The sequence below is a fragment of the Scyliorhinus canicula genome, chromosome 9 (genome assembly GCF_902713615.1).
Source record: "Scyliorhinus canicula chromosome 9, sScyCan1.1, whole genome shotgun sequence".
Classification (NCBI taxonomy): Eukaryota; Metazoa; Chordata; class Chondrichthyes; order Carcharhiniformes; family Scyliorhinidae; genus Scyliorhinus; species Scyliorhinus canicula.
In genome coordinates this window covers 64,067,057-64,090,850 of record NC_052154.1, presented here as the reverse complement: position 1 = coordinate 64,090,850, position 23,794 = coordinate 64,067,057, and the positions used below count along the sequence as shown (strand labels likewise).

Genomic DNA, 23,794 nt, shown 5'->3' with positions numbered 1-23,794 from the left:
ACACAAAAGAACCGGATACATGCAAAAGCAGTAGAGATTAAAACAAACACTTTAACTGAACTAATGAATACATTTTTCAAGACAGAGTCCAAGGACAGGGCAGACTCCATAGCAACGACACAGTAACATGAAGGCTCTATTGTTATAACAGCTAAGTCAGCAAAAGACTAGTTCAAGCTGGTCACGATAACAGCACAATATCGCATTCCTTAACATACACAAGTATGTAGACACGGAACAATTATAACTAATGTTGCAGATTCAAGATTGACAGCTAACCGCCAAATCAAACTCATTTGATTCTAACCCAAACCAATTAGGATGACTTAGAGGTGTAAATAGATAGTTAAAGACTGATATGATTTTGTATAACCATGAGGGCCCGTATGGCCATCTTTATTCATGAATCATCTATACTATGATCTAAACGATTTGCTTTCTCTATACTTTCACTTTTGCACTCTAACTCTTGAAGTAAATGCAAGCTGCTTTGAATTTAAGCAAGAAACCATTTCTGTATTTTTTAAAAGTTAAATTGTGTACAAGTTGCTTCTCTAAGTCCTTTTTGCTAGCTGGAATTATTAGAGAATAAGATTTAAGTGATTCTCAATTGTAATCAAATAGAGGCAATAAACGATCCTTAATTGCACCCGAGAAGTTTGAACTCAAATTTCTACTGAGTTTTAGTGTTCGCAAGTGCCACTAGATCCGCATGGTAGATCTCTTTCAAGCTCAAATGAGAATAAGGGAGATGGGTAAATGGGTGCGATATACAGGAAATAAGACTCCTGGCCAAAGAACTGTGGTACTGAGGCAAAGGTGACAGAAGAATTCTAACAACGCTCAAAATTCACGGAGGTACGCGTGCAAGAGGATGGTGCTGAGGCCTTTGTCAAGGACAAATCATTTGAGTCATAGAGGGGAAGGTCAGAGGCTTTTGCGAATACACAGCGAAGAACGAAAGGAGGAGTGGGGTCAGAAGAATCGATGGAGAAGAAGGATCCAGAGGGGAAGCCATGAGTATGAAGCTGCCTAGATAGATAGTCAGTTGGCTCTTCTTACATACTGCTTTAGGTTTCTAAAATAAATTAAACTATCCTTTCAAGAAATAAAGCACGCAGTAGACAAATTAGAATTAGCTTACCATATAGTTATGTGCTAGGGTGGTTATAAGGTTCTAACAGCATAAATATCAAACTGTATCATGTTCTCACAGAAAACAAACATCCTCACAATCTGTTTATGCACTAAAGACAGAACAATCAAGCAGGAAGGGGCAGGTTACAAATAGAACAAGCAACAGCAAGATCAAGTTGATGACCGTGTCTTCTTCACTACTCACCTCTTCAATTGCTTCCCCATCTGAAAACACAGCGCCTTAACTAAGATATTGCTTATCCTTTTTTATATGCCCTACTTTGGCACCTGTTTTATTTTTATATTTTGCCTGTTAAGAATCTTACATGATTTTCTGTAACAAAGATCAGAACCATACATGCTTTTCTGTAACAAAGATCAATGTGAACTTTGAGAATTATATTTCATCTTTCTTCCAGACATATGCTGGGAGACATAGGTGTCAGTTAACTTCAGACAACAACTTCTAGTTAGTACCTTAACGCAGGACAAGTGCCAAGGAACTTTGCAGGAGCATCAAGCACCATTTGCACTTCTCAAGAACAGTTAAGAATGAACAATAAATATGACTGCTAGCGATGCCCACATTTCTCAAACGAACAAAAAAGTGACACCCAATCGCATGGGAAGATACTAGATAGATGACTAAATGCTTAGTCAAAAAGAAAAGTTTCAAGGAGCATCCAAAAGGAGGAGATAAAAAGCAGAGAGGTTTCAGGAAGGAATTCCAGAATTTCGAACATATGAACACAAATACAAATTAGGAGCAAGAATAGGCCCCTTGCGCATGCTCCGCCATTCAATAAAATCTTGGCTGATCAAATTGCAACTTCAACCGCAAATTTCCACCAACCTCCAATACCCTTTCATATTTTTGTTCATCAAGAATTTATCTAGTTCGGCCTTAAAATTTTTCTTCTTCCACTGCCTTTTGAGGAACAGAGTTCCAGAGACTCATGATCCTCAGAAAACCGCTCATCTCTGGCTTAAATTAACAACCCCTTATTTTTAAAAGTGACCCCTAGCTCTAGATTCTCTGACAAGAGGAAACATCCACCCGGTCAATACACTTCAGGATCTTAAAAGGTTTCGAACAAGTTGTCTCTTACTCTAAATTCTAGGAGATACAAACGTAACCTCTCCAACCTTTCCTCATAAGCCTTAACCCACCCATCCGTCCAGTAAACCTTCTCTGAATTACTTCTTATGCATTTACATTTTCCTTAAGTAAGGAAACTAGTACTGTACAGAGTCTTCTCGATGTGATCTCACAAATGCCCTGTACAACTGAAGCATAACTTCCCTACTTTTATATTCAATTCCGCTCACAATAAAATAACATTCTAATAGCTTTCCTAATTACTTGCTGTATCTGTATACTAGCTTTTTGTGATTCATGCACTGGGACGCCCAGATGCCTCTGTAGCTCAGAGTTCAGCAATCTCTCATTAGATAATAAGCTTTTTTATTTTTCCTGCCAAAATTGGACAATTTCACATTTATCCCAATTCCCCAACCAGCTTACCCGAACAGGCGCTGCCAGAAAGTGGCGACTAGGGGCTTTTCACAGTAACTATATACTTGTGTGAATAAAAAGGTTATTATTATTATACTCCATTTGCCAAATTTTGGCCACTCACTTTGTAGCCTCTTCACATCCTGTTCACAATTTACTTTCCTATCTTTGTGTTGTCAGCAAATTTAGCAACCATATCTGTAGTCCCTTCATCCAAGTCACTTATATAAATTGTAACGGTTGAGGCCCTAGCACTGATGCCTGTGGCACACCACTTGCCACATCCAGCCAACCAGGAAAGGATTCATTTACACCAACTCCTGTTAGCTAGTCAATCTTCAATCCATGCCAATATGTTACCCCTACACCATGAACTTTTAATTTTTGCTAATAACCTTTGGTACGGCACCTTTGCAAATGTCTTCAGGAAATCAAATTACAGTACATCCACCGATTCCCCTTTGTCCATAGGACATATGATTCCCTTCCCAACAATGATGGAATGATTAAAACTGAGGATGCCCAAAAGGCCAGAATAGGTGGAGCGCAGATATCTGAAGGTTGTTGGGCTGGAGGAGTTTACAGAGAAGGATTTGAAAACAAGAGAATTTTAAAAGAGACACTGCTCAACCCTGACTTCAGGTGAGTGCAGGGGTGATGGGGGAACTGGAATTGGTGAGAGTTATATATAGGTGAGTTAAGATATAGGCAGCAGCTTTGGATGACTTCACATTTATGGAGGGTTGAAGCTGGCCAGTAGCATCTTAGAACAGGCAAATCTTGGCATAACAAATTATGCGCTTTCTGATGATATCCCCAGGCACAGCATGTATATGAGAAAAAGGAAGGGTTCAAGGACAGATATTGGGGGCACTGCCCAGGAGAGGGAAGAAATGACATTGCAGGCCATTTTCCGGCTATGACTAGATTGATATGAATAGAACCAGGAGAACATTGTCCTACCAATTTGGACAACAGTGGAGAGGGGCTGGAGGATATGTGCTCAATCATGCGAAAGACTGCAGGCAGATTAAAAATAACGAGGTGATAATAGTCACAGTACAATTATTTGTAACTTTGCTAAGAGCCATTTTAAGACCATGTCAGGGATTTAAATAAGGAATTCGGAGGACGGTGGACATGGATTTAGCAGGCGACAGTACGTTCAAGGACTAGAGAGAAAAAGGTTGGAGATGGGGTGGCAGCCTGAAAGGACAGAGGTCAACAAGTGGTTTTCTGAAGGGATGACGACTGCAGATTTGAAGGAGGGGGGTATGGTATCCAGGGAGAACAAACCATCAAATAACATGGGGACGATGAAGGGAGATTGTATGGCAAACAGTTTAGTGGTAACGGCGTTGAGGCATTAAAAAAAAAATCATCCAATTACGGGGTAATTTAGCATGGCCAATCCACCTACACTATTTGCACTTCTTATTGTCCCTTTAGTTTCTGATTGTTCTCATTTATTTGTCCATTACACCTTTGGAATTGGCCGATATTGGCTCTTCATGATCAGGATCCAAACAACTCAACTTTGACATCTTCATATGTCTACCTCAAGGCAAATGGGAATGGTGTTATTGCTTTATGCAGCACTCCCATCTTTGCTTTGATCACCACTGATCAGGGTTTCAGCCACCTAGATCCCATACTCAGGAGTTCCTTCCTACATTGTCCCTCACTTCTTGCAACATCCCAATAACATCAACAAATGGAAAATCTGAAAAATCTATAATGAGCAGTAATCTGCTTTGCCACATCATTCCCCAGGTAGTAGAATTTACTCTATATTGTCCTAGCCTAGGTCAACTGAGTCACTTTCTGACAGTACTCAGGCTTCTTAGATAAAGGTGGTGATCGTAACTCCATAGTTTATGAAATGAAATGAAAATCGCTTATTGTCACAAGTAGGCTTCAATGAAGTTACTGTGAAAAGCCCCTAGTCGCCACATTCCGGCGCCTGTCCGGGGAGGCTGGTACAGGAATCGAACCGTGCTGCTGGCCTGCTTGAGAAGCCAGCGATTGAGCCGAGTGAGCTAAACCAGCCCGGGAGAGTGCAATACAGGAAGGCATTACAATAAATGAGTCTAGAGGTAAACTGGGCTGAGGCACGGGGCAGCACAGCGGCTAGCACTGCTGCCTCACAGCGGCTAGCTCTGCTGCCTCACAGCACCATGAACCTGGGGTCAATTCCGACCTCAGGTGACTATGTGGAGTTTGCACATTCTCCCACTGTCTGCATGGGTTGCCTTCGGACGCTCCGGTTTCCTCCGACAGTCCAAAGATGTACTGGTTATGCTAAATTGCCCCCTAGGGTGGGGTTGCAGGAATAGGGCAAGGAATTGGGCCTTGTTTGGGTGGCCTTTCGAAGGATTGGTGCAGACTCGATGGGCCGAATGGCCTCCTCTTGCACTGTAGAGATTCTATGAGGTATGGGTGAAGGCTGGCAATGTTACAGGCAAAGCTAGGCAGGTGGTTCTAGTAAGGAGAGGAAATTGGATTATCAGCTCAAACAAACAAACCATTTGGTCAAAAATACAATTATGTGCCCCTATACTAATGTTTCAAAAATAAAATCCAGTCAGTTTAATTTCACATTCCTATGAATCTTCCTCTGATAAATTGAACCCCATGCTGGTTTTTGCTGCCACTTCCTAAAAATCAATAGAAATTCTATCATTCTTCAGTATTTAACTTCTTACCTCCACACTAGCATAGTCGCACATAGAGCACTTGAATGGCTTCTCGTGGGTATGTTTGTAACGACGATGCCTCACCAACTCTCCACTTGTTACAAATGCCATGTCACAATCAGGACACTTGTGTGGTTTAGTACCTACAAAGTTTACAAGGATGTTGTTAATTTTCACTTCATGTTTTTGTAAATTTGGTGTTGAGTCGCAGTGTCTAGTTTTATACTTCATTAGATTCCAGTTTTAGAGACATTCAAGCTATTAATCATATGGCTTAAATAAAATTACAGTTTCAAAACAATCACCATTTTTCACATCAGAAAATTTCACCCATCTCAACTCATAAATTGATTGACAATTTAAAAATAAGTCTCATTAGATTTATTGTCACGTATACCGAGGTACAGTGAAAAGTATTATTCTGCGTATAGTCCAGACAGATCAGTCCATAAATGAAAAAAATTAGACATACGATATACACACACAAGGTAAATACATAGACACAGACATCGGGTGAAGCATACGGAGTGTAGTACTGCTCAGTAGATAAGATGAATGGAGAGATCAGTTCAGTCCATAAGAGGATCATTCAGGAGTCTGGTATCAGCTGGAAGGAAGCTGTTTTTGAATCTGCTAGTGCACGTTCTCAGACTTTGTATCTCCTGCCCAATAGAAGGGGTTGGAAGAGAGAATAACCTGGGTGAGAGGGGTCATTGATTGTTCTGCCTGCTTTCCCAAGGCAGCAGGAGGTGGTTTACAAACCTCAATGCACATTTGCAGTTGCACTTTTCGTGTAATGGAACTTCCTGATTTAAATTTGGGACATTTTTTTAACAGTTTTCTTCCAAATGAAGAGCTAGAATTAAACTATGAGTCAACCAATAACTGCAAACATGAATTTGCATGACTTTTAGGATTTTTGTCCACTTTGAACAAAACAAAGTGTTCTGTTGAGTGAGTTTCAAGTCTATTTTTCCTTTACTCCAGATGGATAGGAACACGAGGACACTAATCTTAGGAAAACCTCAGCACGCTTAAGGCCACCGGCCTTCTGTTCTCAAATTCTCTTGCTACCTCCAGAAAATTACCCATGATCCCTGGATCACCTTCTGTTATTTTCAGAATTGTTAGGACACTATGTCAAAGGCTAATTGTCTACAAATCACCAATCCTGAGCGCTTAGGGACCTGAGCAAGGAAGCAGCACCACTCCTTTAAGTTTGTACTCAAGCATTTATAACACAGGCCTCTCCGCACTCTGCTCCAGAAAAGAGCCAGAAAGAAGAGCTGAGAAGACTGGTTTTGCATCTCAATGTCACAAAAGGAAATATCACATTCAATATTTCAGCACTCAGAAATACATAGTCTGCCAACATCCAAGAAGGGGAAAGAAATGTCATCTCCACTGCAGTAGAGGAAAGGCCCAAACAATTTTCACGTGTGGGCTTCTCCAGGGAACTGTAGCCAGCAAATGGGCACTCCGCTTTAGTTGGGCCTTTTCTTTGACAAAGAAATCAGCCAGTTGTAATGTGCATCCAGGCAGTATTTAATATCTGTATGGGGTCGACGAATGTGGGAGTGAATGCCTGTTGAGCCAACAGGCCAGTATCAGGCCTGAAGATTTGTGGGGCCTGGATGAGCACTCCCCTTCTGTGCCTTGCTGCATGAGGCAACACTCTTCCACTGCTTTACATGCAACAGATCATGCTCAGGGATGTTTCTATAAAAAAAGTTCATTTTATGTGAATAGATTGTTAGCTTGACTTATAAATCCCCATAGGAAAATTGGCTAGATGCAATGGGTGTTGATAGCCCACTCCAATTGGACATGAATATCCTGCTTGATGTCAATCTAGTAGAGTTCAGAACTCTACTCGCTGCTCACAAGGTTATCTCGAGTGGTACACAAACCCATAACCTTCTGACTCAGGTGCAGGAACACCAAGTTGACGGCCCTATGCTTCTTGGCCCCACTAGAATCTCTTCAAAAAAAATGTATGCTTTCAGAGAGGCCTCTGGTTTCCTCAACACCTGGAGGAAATGGAATCAGCGTGCAACAGTCATGCTCTGACATTTCTCCATGCAAATTGCAAGCAAGATCCTATAACAGGTGTAGATTTTCCTCAGGTCAGCCCATTATTCAAATGAGAATCATGTAGCTTAAGTAGTTGAAAATCTCCTCATTCTTTTATATTTACAATAATTTGAGGGTGTGGTTACCAGTATGTTGAATGCCCATTAGAATGAAGATTCAGTGCTGTAACGACAGTATTGTATTGACAGTGTTTTCCCATCATCTCCTTTGTTGGACCATCATCGATCCAATTTTATAATTTCTAGCCATCAGTAAAATAGAATCTGTTAACTGCTAGTGAAAGAGGAGGATATTCAACGATTGGAAAATAATTTAGTAATATTTCCACCTCCCCTGCAAAGTTGGAATTCCAGGCAGGGGATTCTATGCAAAATGTCCTGTACAAATGCACCAAGGACACCAAGTTCTAGCTGTGGTGAACATAACTTGATTACTTTTCCAATTTGCTAAATTATGTCATACTATACAAAAAATTACAATCTTTTAATTACGCAAAAACTGCAAGAAAGAAAATTCGGGGATGAGATCTGGGTTGCAAATTTTGTTGGTGAAAATTTTAGGACAGGAATCCTGAAAAAAACTGTATGAAAAAAGTATGTTTGAATATTTTTAATTTTTGGTTGTCAAGTAATTAGGAAAGCTAATAGAATGTTATAGTTTATGGGAGGGGAATTGAATAGAAAAGTCAGGCAGCTATGCTTCAGCTGTATAGGACACTGGTGAGACCACTACTGGAGTACAGTGTACAGTACTGGTCGTCTTATTTAAGGATGTATGTAAATGTGTTGGAAGCAGATTAGAGAAGGTTTACTGCCAGGAATGGCAGGTTGTTGTACAAGGAAAGGTTGGACAGACTAGGCTTGTATTCACTGGAGTTTAGAAGAGTAAGAGGCAAGACATTTAGAAAAGCTTAATACAATCAGGCAATCAATATTGTTTGACAAATTTTAAGAGTCCTTTGAGCATGACAAGCAGGATGGATTCAGGGGTGTCAGTAGATATAGTGTACTTTGATTTGAAAGAGCATTTAATAAGATGTTACATAAAAAGGTTGCTGGGAGTGATATATCAGCACCAATAAAAGATTAACTAACTAATAGAAAAGAGAGTCAGGATAAATGGATCATTTTCAGATTGGGAAACTGCAATTGGTGCTGTGCCACACGGAACAGTGCTGGGGGCATTAATTGTTTAGGATTTGGGTACGGTTACAGACTGCTTTGTAGCCAAATTACAAAGGTAGGTAGAAAAGCAAGTTGTGAGAAGGATATGAATCTGCAAAGGGATAGATATGTTAATGGATTGGCAAAAAAATGGCACATGAGTATAATGTGGGAAAATGAGGGTTACTGGCATGAATAGAAAAGTAGCTTATTTAAATGGACAGAGATTTAACATGTTGCAGTACAGAGGGAGTTGGGTGTCATTGTATGTCATTGGGTGTCATTATGCAGATACACCAAATAACTAACAAGGCAAATGGAATGTTGGCCTTTATTGCAAGGGGGATGGAGTATAGAAGTAGGGGAGCCTTGTAACAATTGTTCAGGGCATTGGTTAGACCATACCTAGAATACTACCTAGAGCAGGGATGGGCAAACTACGGCCCGCGGGCCGCCAAAAGGTATTTCTGCGGCCCACCAAGTCATTAAAAAAAAAAATAATAAATTTTTTTTAATGGGGGGGGGGGGGCTGTTGGGTTACTTACTGGTATAGGGTGGATACGTTGACTTGAGTAGGGTGATCATTGCTCGGCACAACGTCGAGGGCCGAAGGGCCTGTTCTGTGCTGTACTGTTCTATATGAGGTGCCCAGAATCATAACCGGGTGAAGTAATTATTTTACTTAATATACTATGCGGCCCTTTGTGAATTGTGAATTTCTGAATGTGGCCCTTGCACGGAAAAGTTTGCCCACCCCTGACCTAGAGGGAGCAGTTCAGAGACTTTTCACTCAGGTGCTATCTGGGATGAAGGAGTTGTCATATGAGAAAAAGTTGAGCAATTTGGGCCTCTAGTCACTGGGGTTTAGAGGAATGAGAGGTGATCTTATTGTAACATCCAACACAAGAACAGGTTCTTGCTGGTGTCATCAGGCAGGTAGCAGGTGTAGTCTGAAAACTCAAATGGTGTTTCCATTTCTGCCTGCACATGAAAAATGTACAAATGATGGTTAATAGGAAATAAAATTAGTTTTGAATGGAACATGTTTATGTGGCAAGAATTACATGTAATCTTTGCAGCTACTGGACAAAGATAAATCTGCCAATCATTTAATCTTTTTATAATTTTGTAGGAAATCTTAAAATATTGCATTCAGAACAGAAACAGTATTTTGACATTTCAACGTTTTAAACATCCTGACATACCACATTTTCAATTGAAGCAGATGCTTTTGTTACCTGTGTGTGTGTTGAGATGGTTTCTCAGAAGCGTAACTGTTCGAAAAGCTCTCCCACAAAGGTGACACTTATGCGGTCGCTCATCAGTGTGGCTTTTCATGTGGCGGTCTAGGTTAGAACGTCGGGGACAAGTATAGCTGCACAATTCGCATTGGAATGTTTTCTTTACTCCTAAAATGAAATCAAACATGGTAATTGAAAATCTAATTTTGTTACAAGCATTGTCGTGATCCCCAGAAAATTGGTACACAGATACAAGATACTGTCCATGCTTCCCCCCCCCACAACCCTCAATCTACTATTAAAGATGGAGCGTAGAAATTGTATCAGTTCTAACTTGCTGTGTACACACAGATACCGTGCCCTCTTATTCTCCTGTTTGCTCTTATTTAGGAAAGAATTTGCTCCTATTTAGAAAAGAAATTGCCAGTTACTACCCCAAAAACATGTTGAAATTGGAGCACAGCATATGAACATATTGACATATACAATTATGATGGGAATATAGGATAGAAGCAGGGAGGTTGTTTCCACTGGTGGGTGAAACTCGAACTAGGGGACATAGCCTCAAAGGTGGAGCAGATTTAGGACTGAGATGAGGAGGAACTTCTTCTCGTATGAACATACAGTAGTCCCCCGTTATAACGCGGGTGTTGGGGTACAAGACAACCCGCGTTGCATCCGAGCCGCGGATATCCACGATGGGGGTTTTTTGGCTCTGCAACTTTTTTTTTGGACCGGAAGCATTGGATAAAACCTTCGATCAGAGTTCTGATAAGAACTTACTTTAGTTGACTGCAGAATTATTATATTTAACTTATGGTAGCATAATGTAAGTTAAAGTAAGAAAGTAGCACTTCTAAATTTATTTTAAAATCTATGCATGCGCTTCCCATTGTGAGTCTACGGGGGGCGGGGGGGGAGAGATCAGACCCCCGTAGACTCACAATGGGAAGCGAATGCATAGATTTTTAAATAAATTTAGAAGTGCTACTTTCTTACTTTAACTTGTATTTAACTTATGGTAGCATAATGTAATAATTCTGCAGTGAACTAAAGTAAGTTTCTAACCCACAGAAACTTACCAGGAACGCTGCTCCTCTCTCACTAAATCTCCCTCCAATCAGCCGGCAGTGTCAATTTCAGCGGCCGGCTCACTTTAGATTTTTAAATAAATTTAGAAGTGCTACTTTCTTACTTTAACTTATATTTAACTTATGGTAGCATAATGTAAGTTAAAGTAAGAAAGTAGCACTTCTAAATTTATTTTAAAATCTATGCATGCGCTTCCCATTGTGAGTCTACGGGGGGGGGGGATAGATTTTTAAATAAATGCATAGATTTTAAAATAAATTTAGAAGTGCTACTTTCCTACTTTAACTTATATTTAACTTATGGTAGCATAATGTAAGTTAAAGTAAGAAAGTAGCACTTCTAAATTTATTTAAAAATCTATGCATGCGCTTCTCATTGTGAGTCTACTGGGGGGCAGGGGGAAGAGATAGATTTTTAAATAAATGCATAGATTTTTAAATAAATTTAGAAGTGCTACTTTCTTACTTTAACTTATATTTAACTTATGGTAGCATAATGTAATAATTCTGCAGTCAACTAAAGTAAGTTTCGAACCCACAGAAACTTACCGGGAACGCTGCTCCTCTCTCACTGAATCTCTCTCCAATCAGCCGGCAGTGTCAATTTCAGCGGCCGGCTCACTTTGATCCGGAGAGGGAAGCTGACAGTCGGGGTCCATAAGCCCCCCCCCCCGCCGTATATCGCGAACCGCTGTATTGCGGAGCGCGGTATAACGGGGGACTACTGTATTAACATATACAATTATGTGGGGAATATAGGATAGAAGCAGGGAGGTTGTTTCCACTGGCGGGTGAAACTAGAACTGGGGGTAAAGCCTCAAACGGTGGAGCAGCTTTACGTCCGAGTTGAGGAGGAACTTCTTCACCCAAAGGGTCGTGAATCTGTGGAATTCCTTGCCCAGTGAAACAATTGTTGCTACCTCGTTAAATATTTTTACGGCAAAACGAGGTGGATTTTTGAATAGTAAAGGAATAAAAGGTTACAGTGAGTGGGCGGGTAAGTAGAGTTGAGTCCACATAAAGATCAGCCATGATCTTATTGAATGGTGGAGCAAGCTCGAGGGGCCAGATGGCCTACTCCTGCTCCTAGTTCTTATGAATCCACACCAAGTTTAAAGCTATACTTTATATTTGAAATATCATAAAATCACTACAGTGCAGAAGGGGGCTATTCGGCCCATCGAGTCTACACTGTCCCCTGGAAAGAGCACCCCACCTAGGCCCCCACCCTATCCCCGTAACCCCACCTAACCTTTGGATACTATGTGGCAATTTACCGTGGCTAATTTGCATAACCTGCTTTTCTTTAGACTGTGGGAGGAAACCGGAGCACCCGACGGAAACCCACGCAGACACGGGAGAAAGTGCCAACTCCACATAGACGGTCATCCCAGTCTGAAATTGAACCCGGGTCCCTAAAGCTGAGAGGCAAGTGTTATCCAGTGCCACTCAACTCTATGACCAGGTTTAGCAATGTTGAATCCAAAATATTAATTTGTAAATTACTCATAAATTAGGCCACTGTATAAAACATTATGGGTATCGGGTTAAATATAGTAAATAGAAAATGAGTAAACTGAGGTTTGAAATTAAGGCGAGAGGAAATGCTACTTCAGTTAAGTGGTTTGCCAAAGAAAAATGAAGTAGGAACTTCTGTATGGCAAGTTATTTTATTAAAAATAATGTAAATGGGATGGCACAGTGGATAGCACTGCTGCCTCATGGCGCCGAGGCCCTGGATTGACCCTGACCCTGGGTTACTGTTCGTGTGGAGCTTGCACATTCCCGCCGTGTCTGTGTTGTTCACCCCCACAACTCAAAAAGATGTGCACGGTAGGTGAATTGGCCATGCTAAATTGCCCCTTAAATTGGAAAAAAATTGGGTACTCTAAATTTTTTAAAAATGTCAGTGATGAATTATATCTTATAAGGACTCCTTCAACTACCAGATGCCTGTTCTAGCATGGTAATAGAAATTAACTTCAGCCGAGTAATCCAAATTAATCTCGAAGTATAAACCACGTAACCTTGTCTCAATCTAGCACTATGATGATACATCTCTAGTCTAGTCATCAATCTCAGGTAATTTCTATTTTCAGCACAACAATGCCATGGCTAAAAGTGACAGTGGATAAGACCAAACAAACTGTACATGTGGCTCAAACTTGTGACAACGATTAACAAGGTTGTGACATCAATTTGGAATTATATTTCCTCAACAAGTAGGACACAACATTTTTAACTGCACACTGAATTTACACACAACTGTATATTTCCCTACCGCACAATGGAACTGAATACAAAAAGACATTTGCAAAAGCAAAGATTATTAACGCTCTCTCACAGGAAAATAAGTCACCAGGAAACAAGACTGAAAATTCCACTATGATCCATTCTCCTCTCAAATTATCAATATGGTTCCGTGTGCACTGACAATTAGCTACAAAAACATGGAGAACACAATTTGCAATTCTCTCCATCAAAACAGCTAACAGTTTAAAAGAGTTGAATCTATTATTCATTACTAGTGACATTAACAAATGCTTGAACAAGTCAGCTGTTATGCTGTCAGAGTTAAGATAATGCCTGTGCGCAATAAGTAGACAGAGGAACATTATGTGCTCATCTATTATTGCCAGTAGTAATTTCCATCATTAAGATTCTGATCTTCGTTGCATTGCTATGGGGAGGCAAGTTGCCAGAAGCATCACCTTTCGGTTGCTCTTATCCTCATTACAGATCGGGGAGCAATTCACCTACCAATCTGATGGCATAGCCCAAAAGCCACAAAAAAAAACAGCCCTGCCTGTTTCAGATCTACCCTTCATCTATAGAAAATCTGAATTATGTATACAACTGTTCAGTTACAAATAAACAAAATATTTGGGCTAGTTAAAATGTGTGCGTGTAATAACACTAATGCTATTACATCCTTATGCAATTCATTCTGCTAGAACTGCAGTGGTTTGAATTTGAAAACCAAATTTGAGCACACACATAGAACATAGAACAGTACAGCACAGAACAGGCCCTTCGGCCCTCGATGTTGTGTCGAGCAATGATCACCCTACTTAAACCCACGTAACCCAACAATCCCCCCATTAACCTTACACTACGGGCAATTTAGCATGGCCAATCCACCTAACCCGCACATCTTTGGACTGTGTGAGGAAACCGGAGCACCCGGAGGAAACCCACGCACACACGGGGAGGACGTGCAGACTCCACAGACAGTGACCCAGCCGGGAATCGAACCTGGGACCCTGGAGCTGTGAAGCATTGATGCTAACCACCATGCTACCATGAGGCCCACACCTGTCGATAACACTTGTTTTTTTTTTAAATTTGAATTTAGAGTACCCAATTCATTTTCCCCCCAAGCGGCAATTTAGTATGGTCAAACCACCTACCCTACACATCTTTGGATTATGGGGGTGAGACCCACTCAGAAAAGGAGAGAATGTGCAAACTCCACACAGAGAGTGACCCAAGGCCTTATCGAATCCAGGTCCTCAGTGCCATGAGACAGCAGTGCTAACCACTGTGCCACCCCAATACACTTGTTTTTTGGGAGGACTTTAAAAAAAAAAACAGCACGCTAGGCCAGTTATGTCATGCCAACACATTTCCAACAGATATGGGGAATACGGTAGATTTCTCATACCCTTTTCTCCATCCATCAATACAAATGAAAAGTACTATTACAGGGTTAGGCTTTTCCCAGTTTTATCAACTGGCACAAGGACTGTTGACAAGCAAGGTCATGTATTTATGCATGGTTGTTTTCTCCAAAACAATTAGTTCATGACCTACCACCAGTTTTGTCATATTCTTTTTTAAAATAAATTTAGAGTACACAATTATTTTTCCCCCCACCAATTAAGAGGCAATTTAGCTTGGCCAATCCTCCTACACTGCACATCTTTGGGTTGCGGGGATGCAAACTCTACAGACATCGACCCAGGGCCAGGATCAAATCCGGGTCCTCGGTGCTGTGAGGCAGCAAAGCTAACCACTGTGCCACCTGATTTGTCATATTCGGATTCCCAATTCTGAACTGTCCACCCCGGTCAGTAGAGTTGAATTATATGAGACACGTGACAATTCATATGCTTTTGAATCAACCATCAACACATTCAACTGAAATTATGGTGTACTTCTTCTAAATTTCAGGCTGATAAGGTCGGGGTGTTGGAAAAACTAGGATTATGAAATAGAAAATATCCTGTCAAGCTTACTTGGAGGAAAGATGATTTGCATAAAGGTTACTATTTAAATGCAAGATTCACAGCACAACTTAAGCGTCTGGTAGTTTTAAAAATGATATGCCACTATGCCGACCCTGCTGTGTCATATCCACTAATCTCGCCAAGGCAATGACGTTGTAACAATTCACTGGATTGAAAGAAAGATGAACGTTTATTTATTGCATCATCATGCCTCTCAGAAACATTCCACATATATCTGGCAATACATTATTTTGAAGCAAAGTGATGGTTACATACCCAAACAAGCATGTTCCTTCCCCTCAAAAAAAATTCTGATTCGTCAATAGCCACTTTACCCAACTTGGTAACTGAAAATAGTTAGCTATAATGTAGAATTTTATTCTAAAGCTTTACAGTTAGGAAGATGCAGCATGTAGTTTAAAGTTCAGTTTAGCAACTGGCATGTGTCAGTGATGACCAAGTCAAGACTGGTCTCCAATGTGATGGTCAAGTAGCCCCACTTACTATTCAGGTTCACATAACATTCGTCATATAGCAACAGAGGTCACTGTACATGGAACTGTGTCAAAACATGAATTACTGCTTCCACAGGAAAATAAGATGTTGCTGGGACAGGAAGAAACAGCGAGGGAGTAGAGGATCCCATTCACCATCCAGTGACCTAGTTATATAAAGAACATGACTAAAAAAATTAACATTATAGCTTTGTTCATTTTAAGCACTATCTGGACTTTGCCATCAAGGAGTTGTATTTTATATTAAGTTACATTACGTTTTGAGTGAAATATTGCAATGTACTATACCTTTCTTTTTAATCTTCATTGGTTTTGGAGGCTTCATGGTACCAACCGCCTTCTCTACATTAACCTCTGAAAGTAAACCTTCCTGTTGCTCCTCTTCAAAATCATATACAGACAAGTCAACATCTTTGGAATCATCCACTTTGTAGCGTAGCTTGTTCTTTTTCTTTTTGATTTTTTTGATAGGTGGCTGATAATCAGGATCCTTCTGCCAAGCGGCTGAAGCATCCTCATCCTCCCGCACTTCTATAGACCCATCTTCTACTGTCTCCACTTCACCATTTGCGCCTACTTTCACAACCTGAAACCCTTCAGGTAGGGGAAGGGTGTGACAGATTACAGGATCCCCTTCCTGAAGTTCATCTTTGGGAGCTTCATTCTCATAGTTTCCTTGCAGCTCATCAATACTGCTTTGGGCTACCTGCACTAGCTGCAGTTCACCAAGGTTTATTGGCTGCTCCTCCATATTCACCACCTGCAGTGTGATAATCTGTGTATCATCTACAGTGTCTGACTCATGAGCTGCACCCTCTATTGGTTGCTTCATTTGTAGTAGTGTAGGGTCCAATGGTTGCATCATTACCACTTGCAAGTTGCTGTTCATATCTTGTGCTGCTACCTCAGCACCATCCGATTCTTTCTGCTGCCCATCTGCATCTTCTGGTTGCCCACCTTCGCGTCGTCTTTGATAGGTTTTGTGCTCTTTGACCTTCGTAAACATTTCCGACTCCTCCACAGCCACATTATCTGACTCGGTCGCCATGGCAACTGAAATGTAAGCAACAAAACAATCAACTGTAATGCAGATTTACAAATCAGGATCATATTATTCATAACCAGATATATTTTCACACTGGGTGTCACCAAGGTGTCAGCAAATAGAAGTTCCCTGACTGCTTTTCAATTCATTCAATAAAACCACATTAAAGAAAAAACCTGCAACCACTCAACATTCCTGGATGGTTATATAATTTGATATTATGGATAGTACTTCTAATCATTAGCATACTCAATAGTGGTAACAGACAGTGTTTGCAACAGATGTACTACATTTTTCCTTTAAAAGGAAGACAGGCAAGAGAACTGTGTGACAGGGAGAAATTAGATGTTTGGCAAGTTGTTATCTTAACATGAACTATAACTGACAAGAAAATAGAAAAGGAGGGAGAAAAGTAAGAAATGGGACAATTTTGTTTTAAATCAATAACTAATGAGTAACCATTTTTAAAACTAAATCCCAGATTAACAAAAATCTATACAATGGCCCATCTAGCTGGATTAGAGACATAAAAGCTGGGATTTACAAACATTGCAACTGATAGTTTATAATTTGTTCTTAGGCATTAATATTCTATTATGGAATGAGACAATCTAGGTGGTGGCCAGTCAGCCACTATACCCATGATGGCTCTTTGGTAGAGCTATCCGATTAGTACCACACCGCCATTCTTACCCCATAGCCCTATAATGTATTTACCCATTCCAATTGAATCTACGACCACCATCCTTCAGGGCATTCCAAATCACAACAGCTCAGGCAAAAAACTGATTCATCATGTAATTGCCTAGTCTTTTGTCAATCATTTTAAATTGGTGTTTGCAGGCTACTGACCTTTCTCCTCTCCAACTATACTTTATTCATAAAATGTATTAAAAACTGCAAAATAAATCAGTTTATTCCAATATTGTTACTCACCGCGATTAGTCAATAATTACAATGTTCATTACATGTCAAACATGCCGCCCCTCAATGCACATTGTCGAAAGGCCTCAGACGGCGGTCTTTCCCAATTGTACCTTTGTGGCACCTGCCCCAAATCTTTGTGCATTCCTTAGTGTTCAATTCGAAACCTTGGAAAATATGTATCCTCATTTAATCTGATTACTTACTTCATGATTTTGAACAGTTCGATCAAATCTCCTCTTAACTTTCTCTGCGATAAGAACTACTGTAATTGTGTCAGTGTGCCTACAGAGGTGAAGTGCCTCGTCACTAGTACCATTCGAGTAAATTTCTTTTGCACTTCTCCAAGTGCCTTGAAACCTAAGGTGTGGTGCCGAGAACTGAACACTCCAGCAGAGGCTTCATTACTGTTTTATAACAGGTTAGCTTAACTTCCTTGCTATTGCACTCTGCAGCTATTGATGAAGCCAAGGATATCATGCTTTAAAAAAAAATGAATGCATCTCAACTTGTCCTATCACCTTCAAATATTTGTGTATATAAAGCCCGAAGTTTTTGTTCCTGCACCCCCATTAATTTCACATTGCTTCGCCACAATTTTCCTCCCAAAATATTTGAAGCAACTTGAACATATGTTGTTAACAGATCTGTGCTAACTTTCATTCATCAGCACATAATTGTACAAATGCCAATTAATTTTGCCCTGAATTATTGCCTCTCTAGTTTCTCACTGACTTTAGGCTGATTAGCCTGTTACCACGTTTAGCCCATTGTCGTTTTTAAAAGATAAAGTTGTTACATCTGCAATCAACCAATCCTCTGGCACCACCTTTACATCGGAGAATTGGAAGATTGTGGCTAAAGCCGTAGAATTTTGCATGCCCCCCCCCCCCCCAAACCAGATAGCTTTTCTACTTGGAAGATTGCAAACAAGTACAAATCTATCTAACTTTATTCTATCCAATGTCACTACAGCTTCCGCCACAGGCATCCTCTGGCGGCATGGCAGCACAATGGTTGGCACTGTTGCTGCACAGTGCCAGGGACCTGGGTTCGATTCCCGGCTTGAGTCACTGTCTGTGCGGAGTGTGCACGTTCTCCCAGTGTCTGCGTGGGTTTCCTCCGGGTGCTCCGGTTTCCGCCCACAAGACATGCTTGCTAGTGATTTGGACATTCTGAATCTCCCTCAGTGTAGGCGCCGGAGTGTGGCGACTAAAAGGATTTTCACAGTAACTTCATTGCAATGTTAATGTAAGTATACGTGTGACACTCGTATCTGAAATGAAGCCAGATGTAAAATGCTTATTTATACCTCAGTCATGCTCTATGGCCACAAGAAAATCTTGTTTATGTTCTGTAATCAGCTCCTCTGCCTTTGACTACCTTTTTACTGTGTTTATAAAAGGATTTTGGGTTCCCATTCATGTTAGTCACAAATTGATTCGATTGCTCTCAATCCCACTCACTGCCTTCATTCGCTCTCTGTACTTTCTATACTCACGTTAGTTATTTTAAGCCTAACGTCTCCTTTCTCAGTCTCATAACGCCACATCGCTCAAGTGATCCAGGGAGCTTTAGCCTTTAGCTTTGGAAGTTCTTCCTTTCCCCCATGGCAATATATCCACTCTGCTTGAGCCACTTCCTCTTTGAAGGCGTCTCGTTATTTAATTATTGTTTTGCTTACCAATTTTAGATAGCATCTGGGCAGATCACTTTCAAAACTTGTTGAAGTCCTCCCACCCTAATGAACAGCATATCCATTTTCTCCTCATAGTTCATCTTTTTAATGGATCGGCCTCATTTTTCTCCTCTGCTGTTAAGAAATGGTTATGTGCTTTTTAAGTTGCAACCAAAATGGTTGCAATACAATGCTGCAGGTGCAGCTACAAAACTGTGGTTTCAAGACACCTTCTGGGATTTGACCTAACTCCCTGTTCACTTTGTTTATTTCAGCCTAATTATGCTTTTGCATGCTTGGTGACAACTCAGCCAGTCCCTAGATCTCTCTCGATTTCTCGTTTGGAAAGTTCTATCCCAACCAGGAACTTGGGGAGCCTATTCTCCCCCAATAAAAAATAATTTACTTTGAATGTGTAAATATTGGAATTAATTTGCCACCAACTCAAGCACAAATAGAAACAGAAACCAGAAGCAGGAATAGGCCATTCTGCCCCTCAAGCCTGCTCTGCCATTCACAATGATCATGGCTGATCCTGCATCTCAACTCCACACCCCTGCTCTCTCCATTTACCCCTTTTCTGTTGAGAAATGATTTCCTTACTATACTTCTTGTGACAGTCTCCACAGCCTTCTGTGGTAGAGAATTCCATCGATCTGAGTCTATTTGTAAAATCTAAAATCCTGTTTCCATCATTCCCTAACTTACTCATTTCTTTTTAAGATTTGTGCCAGTATAAAATTAATAACTCTGCACTCAACCTGCATTTAAAGAGCAGTTGGGTATTCAGTTCTTGCCTGAACAATACAGGTGATCATTCAGGTCTTTTACGACATTCAGGTCACTCTCAACTGCAAACCTAGTTTCAGCCAACCATATCCCAACCAAGAATTTATTGAGGCGAATTCAGGTACCTGTCCATTCTAGGTCACTATATCACTTTTTAGGAATGAACTCACAAAATGTGCACGCAGCTACCCTGGAGGTTCAAGGATGCCTTAATCAGTCAGCAATTCAACTGTAACTTGCTGTACCATATCCCATCAACTGTACTTCACTTATAAAAAGCCATTATTCTGTTATGACGTTAACTTTCCACAAGCAAAGGGTAACAGAATAAGACAGAGTGGCAGATCTAATTAGCACACTGTTCTTACACCTCTACAACCAGGGTTGAAACCCAACCTGGATCACACTCGTTAGTTCTTTCTGAAACAGGTTCATGTGAATCTTACGAAGAGAATCAACTACTCATCATTAGAACAAATTGGAAGTATTCAATCAAGAATGAACAACGGGAAAAATGTACATCATGTAGTACAAAAAAGTTCACCCTATATCGGGCAGAACGGTAGCATAGTGGTTAGCATAGTTGCTTCACAGCTCCAGGGTGTCAGGTTCGATTCCCGGCTTGGGTCACCGTCTGTGCGGAGTCTGCACGTTCTCCCAAGTGTCTGCGTGGGTTTCCTCCCACAGTCCAAAGATGTGCAGGTTAGGTGGATTGGCCACGATAAATTGTTCTTAAGTGTCCAAAAAGGTTATGTGGCGGTTACTGGGATAGGGTAGATACGTGGGTTTGAGTAGGGTGCTCTTTGTAAGGGCCAGGGCAGACTCGATGGGCCGAATGGCCTACTTCTGCACTGCAAATTCTATACTATGAAGACAATTTTTTGGTATTGCAAAATAAAACTTGCATCATATCTGGCCTGGATTCTGTGATCAATAAGAAAAGGTGTTCCATTCCTTAGCATCAATATGTTTCACTTTAATGAGCACATAAGTCACTTCATCTAGGCATCCTCCTGTGAATACAGATTGTAGTCTCACCATAACCTGTTCCCATGCATGTGTGTGTGCATGTGTGCGAATATAGTTTTACAATAATGCCCAGGTATCCATTATTTAAGAACAAATATTTTTCTGTAAACGTCAGGCATCGTGAAATCGGAGAACCTATGTTAACTGTGCCTTCCAGACCACCAAAAGATTGTCCTAATTGTGTGTTTAATCTTTATTGTCACAAGTAGGCTTACATTAACACTTCAATGAAGTTACTGTGAAAATCCCCTAGTCGCCACACTCAGGCACCTGTCCAGGTACACAGGAAGAATTCAGAATGTCCAATTCACCTAACAGCACGTCTTTCAGGACTTTAGGTAGTTACATCAGATGTACAACAGGATTATCACTAAACCAGTGTCTTCAGCCAACGTGGAAGGAGATTTGGAGTACTCTCAATTCTCTCAAAGTTCAAATTAAAAAAAGCATATAAATTCTTCAAATTTTAAAATAGTTACATAATTTCCTCAAACCCATTCCAAAATACAAAAAGTAAAATGTTGTACTACACCTGGAGGTAGTGAGTGCTATCTGTGATCAGGTCACACTGAACTAATAGATGGACACATTAGCTCACTTATATTGTCCACAAACATAAAGGGTATTACGACATAGTTGCAAAATTTTCATTTTGCTCATTTCCACTTGACAGTCAAACTGCACTTTTAGTTTTACAAAGATCAAATCAAGATCCATGATCAGCCACTCCAAAATAATGATCCATCTTCTCTCAAGGCAGGGCTGTGCATAAGCACAAGCTGCTAAAAAAAATAAAGTCCGCACATCCTACCAGTACTCACCACTATAACATTTCCCAAATGGGGTGGAATATCCACTTGAGACATCAAAAAAGCAACCTCAAGGAGTCACAAAAGTTCGTTGACAGCACAACAGTGGCTGTTTTACTCTCAAATTCAGTGGCATCTTTCTGACTGAGAAATGCAGACCAGTTTGGTCCCTTTCTTAAAACCATTTATTGCACTGCAGGCAATTTCAAAAATTGAATCTGGCGAGGCCGTTTGTATGTGTATTACTTGAAAACAAGTAATGGAAGCTTCAGATAATTTTTATAACAAGTTATGTCCTCCAGAGTCGGCCGCAATAAAATGTGGAACGATTTCCACACGATGACAGCTTTGGAATTTTTCATCAAAGCAAAATATCTACAATCCTTTAACATTTTTTAAAAACCGACGCGACTGGGTTGGATTATAGCAAATTTGCTTAATACCGAGGCGACAGTCAGGCCACATTCTACTTGCTACTTCCTTTTCAAAGACACTTGACAGATTGCATTTGCAAGTAATGGAGTCGCTTGTCTGGTCTGATTCATTTTAAAAGTCTAAAGTTTTGTGGAAGGGAGTTAGTTGAGAAGGGCGGGGAGGAAAGGAGTGAAAAGGGAGAAAAACAAATCCTGTAGCCGAATGGATTGCCACTGCCTGCTGGATTAAGAATGCAAAGCTTCATTAAAAATGTGTCCGGTTTGCTTAAAATGGCGACGGGATGGGGAGGGCGAGTGAGATATCTTTCCATCCCGCCCCCCATGCCATCTCCCGTTAGAAATAACCCGCCACTTTGCTCTGCCGACTGCGATCAGCCCGGTTATAGAGGGAGCTCTTTGCAATTTACTGCCACCGAGCGGGCCCTTGTGATAGACGGGGGAGAGTGAGACACAGGGGGAAGGCGCTGCTGGCAGCGGCTGCAGCCGGGGGAGCCGAGCCGCGAACAAAGAGGAAAGGCCCGGCCTCGCTTCCCGCACGCCAGGAACCAGCCCCGGGGAGCAAAGAGCCGCCGGGCCGCCCCTCCCCAGACGGGCTCCCGGGCGGCGAGGTGAATCTTGTCTTTTGGAGCCGGTCGTTTAAGGGGCTTTCTTTAGCTGCGGGATTGCAAGTTTTTTTCCCCGAGTATTTTTTTTCCTCTGTCTGAATATAACGATAGAGGGAGACAAACACACCCAGCGCCGACAAGCCCCATCGTGACACCTAGAGGCGGCACAAAGGACCTGCATTTGGCCCCTCTAACCGCTCTCACTTACATTTTCACCGTCTTTTCTTGCAGGAAAAGTCCCTTTCGGTGTCTCCCGATGCCCGCGTGAGGTGCCCGGCTGCCCGAAACACCCTGAAAGCGCGGGGCCAATCTGTTAAAACGTTCCCATTAGAGCAGGGAAGAGAAAATGGCGGCGCCTGCTCTCACTGCGCATGCTCGGCAGCGCCACAACTGTGGGGACGTGCGCGGGGCACTGTGGGTAGAGGGCAGAAAACGCGCGAACTTCTTGTTTCAAAAAGAAACGGTTTAAACGGTCGCCAACGGAAACGAGGGCATGCAGGCCGCGGCAAGAGCCCACCCGGACATGACGTCCGCAGGACAACATGGTGCCTCCTTCGGCATGATTCAGCAATTGCAAGGCCGTGGATTCTCTCTGGAACCTGCTGCAGCCGACCTATCAGGTTATCTCATAATGCTGTCATGTGTAACTTATTTTAATGTACTGGTGAAACAGATCGCAATTGTGAAATTAAAGTCAATATAACAACTGCTGGAGTTACAAATAAAAGGTCAATCAACACCTGGAAAGAGATGAGGATCATCCTTGGACTGAGGTGCTTGAGGGGTCTTTTATGCCAAA

General features: G+C 41.3%; 1 protein-coding gene across 7 annotated transcripts in view; it reads right to left on the bottom strand.

Annotated features, from left to right (window-relative positions):
• The window catches only part of ctcf (CCCTC-binding factor (zinc finger protein)), a 71,811-nt gene extending 48,419 nt beyond the window's left edge, over window positions 1-23,392 (bottom strand). For 4 of the 7 annotated variants that reach the window (XM_038806780.1, XM_038806784.1, XM_038806785.1 and 1 more), the window contains exons 1-4: window positions 23,204-23,392; window positions 15,971-16,735; window positions 9,845-10,015; window positions 5,359-5,492 (exon numbers count right to left, since the gene is read on the bottom strand). In XM_038806780.1, the coding sequence (XP_038662708.1) occupies window positions 5,359-5,492; window positions 9,845-10,015; window positions 15,971-16,730 (1,065 nt within the window). In that variant the 5' untranslated portion in view covers window positions 16,731-16,735; window positions 23,204-23,392. Of the gene's footprint in view, window positions 1-5,358; window positions 5,493-9,844; window positions 10,016-15,970; window positions 16,736-17,663; window positions 17,683-21,968; window positions 22,563-23,203 lie in introns of those variants that run through there. The other 3 variants (XM_038806783.1, XM_038806781.1, XM_038806782.1) reach the window with 3 other exon arrangements.
• Window positions 23,393-23,794: the final 402 nt, after the last annotated feature.